At 38.1% G+C, this 10,157-nt stretch overlaps 1 protein-coding gene across 1 annotated transcript in view; it reads left to right on the forward strand.

The window, feature by feature from the left end:
* Positions 1–4,382, forward strand: part of LOC128657425 (oocyte zinc finger protein XlCOF6.1-like) — a 95,631-nt gene extending 91,249 nt beyond the window's left edge. Inside the window, exon 7 of the mRNA XM_053711777.1 lies at positions 3,482–4,382. Within this exon, the coding sequence (XP_053567752.1) occupies positions 3,482–4,278 (797 nt within the window). The 3' untranslated portion in view covers positions 4,279–4,382. The remainder of the gene's footprint in view (positions 1–3,481) is intronic.
* The last annotated feature ends 5,775 nt before the right edge of the window (positions 4,383–10,157 follow it).

Consider the following 10,157-nt stretch of genomic DNA (forward strand, 5'->3'; position numbering starts at 1 on the left):
CTTGAGTATTGTGTGCAGTTCTGGAGGCCATATCTTCAGAAGGATATTAACAAACTTGAATCTGTGCAAAGGAGGGCTACCAAAATAGTACATGGTCTAAAAAATAAAACTTACCAGGATAGGCTCAATGACCTAAATATGTATAGCTTAGAGGAAAGAAGGGGAAGAGGTGATATGATAGCAACTTTCAAGTACGGTAAAGGGCTTAGTAAAACTGAGGATGTGGGTATTTTACATAAAATGGAAAATTCAAGAACAAGGGGTTATGATCTCAAGCTAAAGGGTAGTAGATTCAGGAGTAATTTGAGGAAGCACTTCTTTACAGAAAGAGTGATTGATTTATGGAATAAACTTCCTCAAGAGGTGGTTGCGACAAACACTGTGGGGGACTTAAAAATGCATGGGACAAGCATAAGGCTATCCTACAAACTAGATAATTTTATCTTGTTAGGTAATATCGGGCAGACTTGCTGGGCCTATGGCTCTTATCTGCCGTCAATATCTATGCTTCTATGTTTCTGTCTTTGCCTCCTCCTGGTGGCCAGGTTCTTAATTCCCAAAAGTAATGAATGCAGCTGTGAACTCTTTCCATCTGAAGAAAATAAATTTATCAGGTAAGCATAATTTAAGTTTTTCAGGTAACTTTAACCTCCCCCCCAAAGATTCTGCTTAGTAAGCATAGGAAAATGCATCCCTCAAAACCCTATCTTTATATTTTTTCATTTCCCCCAAACTCTCCCTTAGCAAAAGGTATCTCTATAGAGGTCCATGAGAGGCCATCATCTATTATTTGGAGACAATAATTAGCTAGTTGTTTTAGTATCTGCTATGGGGATATATAGATCTATATAATGTTTAAAAAAATAACTTACAAAATGAGGCGCTGTAAGGTTTGTCCAGTTCTTCCATACAGAAAACGATATATTGAAACATTTCTATAGTTTATTTTATTAGGTCGTTTTAGAACAACCCCTACTGATTGCTGTATCTTGTTTTATGCATGTTAATCCATAACATTTTTCCATTGAGATACATGTCAAGCTTACAAATTGTATTACATTGAATATCTGTATTTCTTTATTGCCACAACAAAAAAAAATTAAAAAATGTACCGTAGTATTTTTTAATAAAAAAGCGATCTTTCCCCCTTTGTATGGTGATCGCATCCACACAGTTAACAAGAGTGCTGGGCACTTTTCAGGATCTCATGTCATCCCTCCGTGAGCATGCACGCAATCACACATATAACATCCCCCCCACCAGCACTGTCTTATTCACTGTCAAACCAGAGAATGGTTGCAGTGTTCAAGTGTTAATCACTGATTTCAATAAAGGGGCAAGTGAAAAAAAAAATATCTCCTGAAATAATTAACAAAAAACAACATTGAATAACGAGCTTGAGAAAGGCTGTACGCAGCTGAAATGCGTTGCTCATTATTCTTGGTGTTGTGTCACACTTGGGCTTCCGTAGCCTTAATACATGGACGCTGTAAGAGTTCACTGAACTCGCAAGGTTTTTTACAAAGTGAAACAGCGGATTAAATTGGAACATTCACAGAGACGAGGAGGAGAGAAACAATTTGGGATTCTAGAGGTCGAACAACTAAAGGCATCCGTTTTTTTTGCAATTCTTCAGCCCTTCAGCTTGTGCCACTGAAACGCTTGTTTAAAACTACTAACCAACAAACGGCTTTGCTCTTTAACAAAAAGACTTTTTGCAATAAGACTTTTTAAATAAATATGGACTTTTAACTTTTATATTTTGGAGGATCATTTATTGCAATATATGTGTCATTGTTTATATGTGAAACTCTGTTTGTTTGATCTGAAATGTTTTTGGTCATTGTCTGTGCAAATTAGCTTGTAAAAATTACCTTGTTTTATTATTATTATTTTTTTACTTCGTTGTTTAATCTATAAAATTATACTCATTTTAAGTAATTTATCTATGATGATGTTTTAAAATTAAATATATATATATACATCTAATATTCCTTTAGCCAGTTACTACACACATTTAGCTGCTCTTTTGAGGGCAGCGCAGCTGTATATTATTACCAGCCTGCAGATCTCGGCAGACTATGTAATTTAACCCCTACCAGTGTGCTAATTAAGGAGAGAGGGAATCCTTATTTACAGCTGCTTTGTGTACTACTACTCAGCACTGTGGCTTGTTTCTTTTATTCCCAAATACTTGGTCTTCTTTGCAAAGTTTGGTCCCTTTGATACGCATGCCGCTTCTGAGGCTGCTTTTCGCAGGAAATTTCTGTGGGCCATAGTGTCTGATCAGTATCTTACCTGCCTTCACAGTTTGTCTCATGGTGATATTGTGGCCTTTAATGATTGAGTATAGATAGATACCTACATATGATGACTTATGGACTCTTACCATCTGATGAAAGACAACAAAATTTATTCTAAACTGAAAATTAATTTTGTTTACGTGGTGGCAGTAATTATTTTGCACTTCTTTTCTCCACTTTATCTTTCTCTGTTTTTCTCATCTACTTGGCTATATGTAAGACTGATAATCATGGGAAGTGGGAAGGATTTAAAGCTCTGGTTAGTTGGGGTATTTTTGGCCTCCACCTAGTGGTTAGGGGGGCGAATTTCCACACATTAGGATTTGTGAATTTATCAGATAACCATACAATTTATGGTTGACTCTGCACATTCATACTTAAATTTGGGTGTCTCTGTACCACTTTCTTCTAGTTCTGCCCCCTCTCCTTTCTTTCCTCCTAAATGGACCTGCTCCAATCTCATTTTACTATCTGACTTCACTATGTCATTTTCTAGGTCAGAGTTTTCCTGAATCATATGAAAGTCTAGAAAATTAGAGTAGAAAATAAGGATTTCTGGAATTACTCTTGACTAATTTACTTACGCCTCACAAAGATGGTCTGGATTAAAATCGGATACTGTATTATAAGGAATTATATTATTTAGATTTAGTGCATTTTAAAGATTATATTTTGTAGCATTAAAGGCATAGACTCCAGAAATATTATTTGGATATATTCACTATATAGTTATTTTAAAGATTATACCTCACTTTTTTGCATGGAATTATGTGTAGAAAATCTTCATTAGAAGTAAAAAATATGTGGTATGAATGCAACATTTAAAAAAATAAATAAAGCTGAATGCATTGTGCACACAAGCAGTAGTTATAAAGAGTTTTTGGACTGAAATAATTGTCTACAATTTTCTGTGAACGCAATTTTAACTCCTCAATACATTCTAGAAAAATAAGTAAAAAACTAAAACAACGTTAAATTATCTTTATTTCAGTAACTGACTAATATGTGATGATGGGAAAGTTCTTACAAATAGTCCACTAATTTGCCTTTAAGGCTTAGCATTTGGATTGGAGAAAGGTGTAGGAGTCATATCTGGTCCCCTCCCCTTGTAGCAGACAGTTAAAATGTTCTTAAAATAATGTAAATAACATTACTCCAATTGTATTTCTTTTCAACAGGTGGATTCACACACTGCAATAACCCTAGTCATGGTGAAAGTGCTGATGCTTCTGAATGTGGGAATTTTTTTACTAGGAAATCACAATATATTACTCATATGAAAGAAGAAGAGAAAGCATTTTCATGTTCTCAATGTGGAAAATCTTTTACTAAGAGATCAAATCTAATTACTCATCAGAAAATTCATACAGGAGAGAAAGCATTTTCATGCTCTGAATGTGGAAAATGTTTTACCAATAAATCAACTCTTATTGATCATCTGAAAATTCATACAGGAGAAAAAATATTTTCATGCTCTCAATGTGGAAAATGTTTTACTCAGAAATCAAATCTTATTAGGCACCAGAAAGTTCATACAGGAGAGAGAGAATTTTCATGTTCTGATTGTGGGAAATGTTTTAGTCAGAAATCAAGTCTTATTACTCATCAGAAAATTCATACAGGAGAAAAGGCATTTTCATGTTCTGACTGTGGGAAATGGTTTACACAGAAATCAACTCTTAATAATCATCAGAAAATTCATACAGAAGAGAAAGTATTTTCATGTTCTGAATGTGGGAAATGTTTTACTCGAAAATCAAGTCTTATTATTCATCAGAAAATTCATACAGGCGAGAAAGCATTTTCATGTTCTGAATGTGGCAAATGTTTTGCTCTGAAATTTAATCTTATTGTTCACATGAAAAGTCATACAGGAGAAAAAGCATTTTCATGTTCTCAATGTGGCAAATGTTTTACCCTGAAATCAAATCTTATTGCTCATCAGAAAATTCATACAGGAGGGAAGGAAGTTTAATGTTCTAAATGTGGGAAATCAGATCTTAGAGACAATTTACTGACAATCATTGAGATTGTGATATAAAGGTTTAATTATCTATATTAAAACAACTTTGCAATGTACTTTCATTATTTATTTTGTACCCTTTTCATGTAATGTAACTACAAATTGTGGGCTTTCCAATTCCCATGAGGTTTTATTAAAGGGAGAGTCTACTCCAGAATTTTTTTTGTTTTAAAAGATAGATAATCCGGGGGGCGTGTCTGAACAGCGACTGGGAACGGTCGCATCTTTTTTTGAGCTCCAGCGGAATCTCTCATAATCCGCCGATTTTGGGAGTTATCCTACAGCCAACTCCTCAATATAGAAGGCAATATAGACCCATATTGATGTGGTGTTCTTTATAAAACATATTATGCTGTATTTGTGAAGCTGTGGCGAGAACTCAGACATTACAGGCCTAGTGCGGCGGCACTTAATAGGCAACGCTACCCCCCTCGGAACTCCGGGGCACTCAGCTGCAGCTGGACACGTCTGTACACTTAGCTGAATCTTACGCTACCACTCTACAAGTTAAAGAGACATAAACGGAAGGAAAGAACTTTATAATTATTTGCGGACACAGGGTACAACAACTCTGCGATATACAGCACCTAAAATGGCCGCCATGGGAGAAATTAACTCTCAAGATATTTTTAATAATGAGCATTGGCGAAGATTTGAAGATCTGTGTCTGCGCCTCATTGAAAAAGCCCCACATGAAACGATAATGATACGGTACACCCACACAAGTGCACCCGGAGCATCGGTAATAACCACCCAAGAAAGATCACTTCGGCAGGACTTACGTAAAGACACAACTACTACCCCATCAGACAAACTGTTGCACAACATGGTGTCTGCAAAGGCTTCAAATATCCCTCAAACAACAAGCTCCAGGGAAAGAGGCCCTACAGTTCCAGCAACACTTGAAGTGGATGGATTGCCGAGTGTGCATCAGCAGATGGAAGGGTGCGGTCTGCCGGAGGCTGCATGGTGGGTTGTCGGGGGGGGCCCGTGTGGCGCCATGGCTGATCGCTATACTTCAGACAAATTTATAGCACAACTTGATAATCAAACACCTTACGGACACTCACCGGAGATATCCAACTTCGCACACCGGCCTAAGAGTGATAAAATGCTACATGACTCAGTGAAAGGTCATCAGATATCTCGCAAGTAACAGGCTCCGGGGAAAATGGCCCTACAATACCAGTGACATCGGCTATGCGGGGCATTCTGAGTGAGCCTCAGCGAATGGGAAAATATTCTCTGATAACCGTGGCCCAGTTAGCTTTTGAGGGGGATCCTTGGACTGCCAAAGTGAGACAATATGCTCCAGATGAGCCCACAACCCAATTTGATAGTCGCGCTCCTTACAGCCACTCACCGGAGATATCTAGCTTCTCATACAGGTACCCTCAATTGTTAGTTTATACCAAAAGACTGAAATGTGTAAGCACAATGGGACTCCTTTTTCTTTGGAACTCTTCCATAAAAGATATGCTACAAGACTACCGGGTCTCCTATATGACTTTCCCTCTGCCGCAAAGCCGTGGGTATAATAAGACTCTGGTATCTCTTCTGTTTTTCATGAACGGAGGCTAAAAATAAAAGTAATAATTGTGTTATATAAGAGTGTTACACATAGACACAGTTGTCTTTACTTTTACTTTGCATTCATGGTCTTGTTGGTGAATGTTATTGTTCCAGTTTTAAACTGCATTAGACGGTGGCCTTTGCTTAATTGATGTTTAAAAGTTATATACCAAGAATCACACAAATCACTTAGGATTACCTGTACCCACCCGCAGGTCGGGTGGCATTAGACTCATCCTTACAACAATGTTAGGTGCTATACATATAATGTGTCCTGCCTCTCGCACACTATCCTATTAAATATGTACTATTATGCTTCAATTGGTATATTCCTTAACCCACACACATAGTGTTGATGCAGACCCCAGTTTGCCTCTCCCTGACTTTGCAGCTTGCGGCCGGAGTTGCGTTAGGGAAGACATGCTTGATATTAAAAATGAGACAATGCCCCATGAAAAGATGATGTTATCTACATATACTTGCTGGGCCTAGCATTAACACAAAGATTAAGCTCCATAGTGGTAACAAATCCGGTAGCGTGTGATATATGAAACATCCCATCCATAGAGTGAGGGACAGACACATATTAACTCGGTCGCTTGTTTCACTTTATATATTTTAGCTAGCCTTGAACCCCATAACTCCACGCATCTGGGAGATAGCGCCCACCAATTAGTTATATATAATGATCCTAATGAATAAATACCACAGTATATGTGTTTGCTTCTTGAATGTGTGGTAATATTTGGCTCACTGCAGACGTGTCCAGTTGTAGTTTCTGCATCCTTACTTATCACCGTATTACATTATTAATTTTTATAAAGATGCAATTTGTTTTTGTTTTCATGTTATATACCTTCAACTTTACCCTTAACTACATGTTGTTTTTATCTATGAGGTCCAAGAGTGGCCCACAATGTTAGATCCAGGGGAGAAAATATGAGGACATTGATCTCAGCGGTACATTTCAGAACCACAATATTACTGTAATATGAAGTCTGTACCTAAACTATATGCTTGTAAACTTTTATTTTTGTTCTCAATAAAAACGTTAAAAAAAAAAAAAAAAGATAGATAAGCCCTTTATTACCCATTCCCCAGTTTTGCATAACCAACACTGTTATATTAATTTACTCTTTACCTCTGTGATTTCCTTGCATCTAAGATTCTGCAGATTGCCCCTAATTTTAGTTATTTTAAAAGACTTGCATTTTTGTCAGTCAGCGCTGTCTAGCTGTGAAAAACATTCAAAATGCACTGAGAAAACAGGCGGCCTTCAAGGGCTTAGAAATTAGAATATGAGCCTACCTAGGTGTAGCTTTCAACAAAGAAAATACCAAAAGAACAAAGCAAATTTGATGATAAAAGTAAATTGGAAAGTTGCTTAAAATTACATTCCCTATCTGAAAGTTTAATTTTGATTAGACTGTTCCTTTAAGTAATGGTTGAGGCATGTTGAAACTTAGGTTTCCCTTCTACGGAGGATAAGGACATCTAAAAGATGTATAAAGTGTGTAAACGTCTTGATTTTGATTTGTTTATATATTTCTTTTACAAGATATGACGAGTCCACGGATTTCATCCTTACTTATGGGATATTGCCTCCTGGTCAGCAGGAGGAGGCAAAAAGCACCACAGCAGAGCTGTATATATAGCTCCTCCCTTCCCTCCCCCTCCAGTCATTCTCTTTGCCTGTGTTAGTGATAGGAAGAGGCAGAGTGAGGTGTTGGTTTTAGATTCTTCAATCAAGAGTTTATTGTTTTAAAAGTGGTACAGCTGAGTGCTGCTTTATTCTGGGGTATAGTCTAGACCAAATCACTCTCTTCAATTTATAAGAGAAGCATTTGGTGGCTTCAAAGCAATGGGAACTGGTGGGATATAATTCTCACTGCGCCTCCCATACTGTGATGCTGCCCTTGCTGTGATGACCTAAGCTACTCTAACTCAGGTCTCATCTTTCTGCAGGACTACAGGAGGGACCCTTTGGACCTCTGAACCCTGTTGAAGCTGGCTTGCTGTCGGACAGCAAAAGAGGTAAGTGCAGTTTTTCTTTCTTTATAGGATATCCTCATGGGGCCTATATACCTCAGGGTTTCTGCACTTATATTCATTAAGGGAATCAGGGCTCTGTAAGTGTAGAGTTTTTCCCTGACAGCATGTTGCAGTGAATTCTTGTATGGGGACTAGGTCCTTTTCACAAGCTGGCTGCACATATTTTTATTAACATAAACGGGGTTTTTGTTTTACTCCCGGAACAGAAAAGAGTTCACTAGTAGTGTCTCTCTAGCACAATGGTCGGAAAAAATTGCCTAGTATGCTGGGGACCTGGGTTCCCTGCCTAACATATATGCCCTTAGTTAATATTTAATGGACGATTGTGTGCTTCCCTAAAGGGTTTTTATTTTGTTCTGTTAATAATGGCGACCGGGAGGTGTTTCCGCCCACGATGGGGGGGGTTATGAAAGTCCGATCAGGCTGTTCCTTAGGGCAGCAAGCTGTTGCACTTCTTTTGGCAATAAAACAATACATTTATAAGAGACAGTACTGTTTTTACACGCAAGGTTTTCAAATGATAGCCCTGATTCTCAGATTGGGTAATATATTATGGCCATATGTAATTGAATATGGCGACCGGGCGGTACGCCCATGAGGGGCGGAGTCTCTGTAGAGCGCCAAAGTAAGGCCGCTAAGCCCGCTTCCCTCCTTCATTCACGGAGGGGCATTAAATTGTTTGACTTTTTTCTCCTTTTCCTTGTTATGAGTTAACAAGGAACGGAGATCTCTAGTTTGATACGCTTCCCTTCCAGTCACTTCCGGTCTCGGAAGTTATGGCACTGCGATTAGTCGCTCTTAAACACACATGGAGCCAGTATCACCTAAAACACCATGTCATAAGTGATTTCGGCTTGTCGGTGTCAATTCATCCACTGACTTGGGATGATGAATACACAAATGTAATAGTCACTTTGGGGTTTAAAGGACAGTATATATCTTTATGTATTAATGTTTTTCTACAGTCTGTACCATTGGTCAATCCATGGATCATGTTTTATCCTTAATATAGTGACCTAATTGATTTTCGTCCCGCAGGCAGTACTCTACAGTTCCCTGCTAAGCCATATTCATTTTATTAACAGATTTTTAGTACAACAGAAATAAGGCATCCTTTCAAATTTACTGAGCAGTAACTTTTTTTCTATGTAAATTTTATTGCACTGATTGCAGGGGCTTATTTGTTTATTGATTCTTCATAAGGTAGGATGGTACAAATTATATTAAGTCGGTCATAGACACAAAGAGAAGTCTCTTTCAGATTTAAAGAGACAGTACTGTTTTGTTCTATGTGCATTATAACATGTCTTTCAGATGTTTATTGGTGTCACATACTTCTAGGAAATAAAAATTTGGTAACCTAAGTTTTCAGTGATAAACTTTCTCCTTTTTCTGGTACCTTGCCTACCCCCTAGAGATTGGTGGGGGTCCAATTTGACATGTGAATTCTGATGCTATGTGCTGCAATATTGCACGTGAATATAGTTTACTGTTGTACAATGGAGTAAATGCTCGGTTTTTAACAGTTCAAGTGACAGTAAGGGTCTTTTTGTTAGGACTTTACTGTTGTTCCTTGGTGGGCGTTCATACTTTGTGACTTAGGATGGAACGGCAACTCACAACATTAGTTTCCTTTAAGATATAGAAATGGAATTGAAGATTTTAAGTTAACGTTTTCAGTTATAAAATTTCTGATTTTCCTTGTAGATTACCATTTCGGCGGCTAAGAGTTTGTTACTTCCGGCTTAGCGTGCAGTGCCTTTGGGGTGCATTTTGGTTCTGCGGATTTGTCATCTAGTCTAAGTTTTTTTGACTATTCCTTACAAGGGGAAGACCATGTTTAGGGCCTGACTTGAAGGAGATTATTTTAGACATCTCGGGAGACAAGGGTCTCTTCCCCCTCATTAAAAAAAAAACAAAAAACTCAAGAGAGGGTGACAGAATATTTTTTGTTTATTATGAAATTTCTAGGGAGTTCCTTCTTCCTCTTCCGTTAAACAGGAAGGGAATTATTTACAAACCAAGTCCCTTTGGGATCCCAACCAGTCTTGGCACAAAGGTAGCTGCTGCTACCAAGTCAGCGTGAAGGGTTTGCCCCTGATCCGGGACCGGATCTAGTGGGGGGCAGGTTTTCTCTTTGTCCAGGCTTGTTAAGAGATATTCGGGATCCTTAGACACTAGAACTGTGTCTCAGGGGTATCAGTTGG

The sequence above is a fragment of the Bombina bombina genome, chromosome 4, assembly GCF_027579735.1.
Source record: "Bombina bombina isolate aBomBom1 chromosome 4, aBomBom1.pri, whole genome shotgun sequence".
Taxonomy (NCBI): Eukaryota; Metazoa; Chordata; class Amphibia; order Anura; family Bombinatoridae; genus Bombina; species Bombina bombina.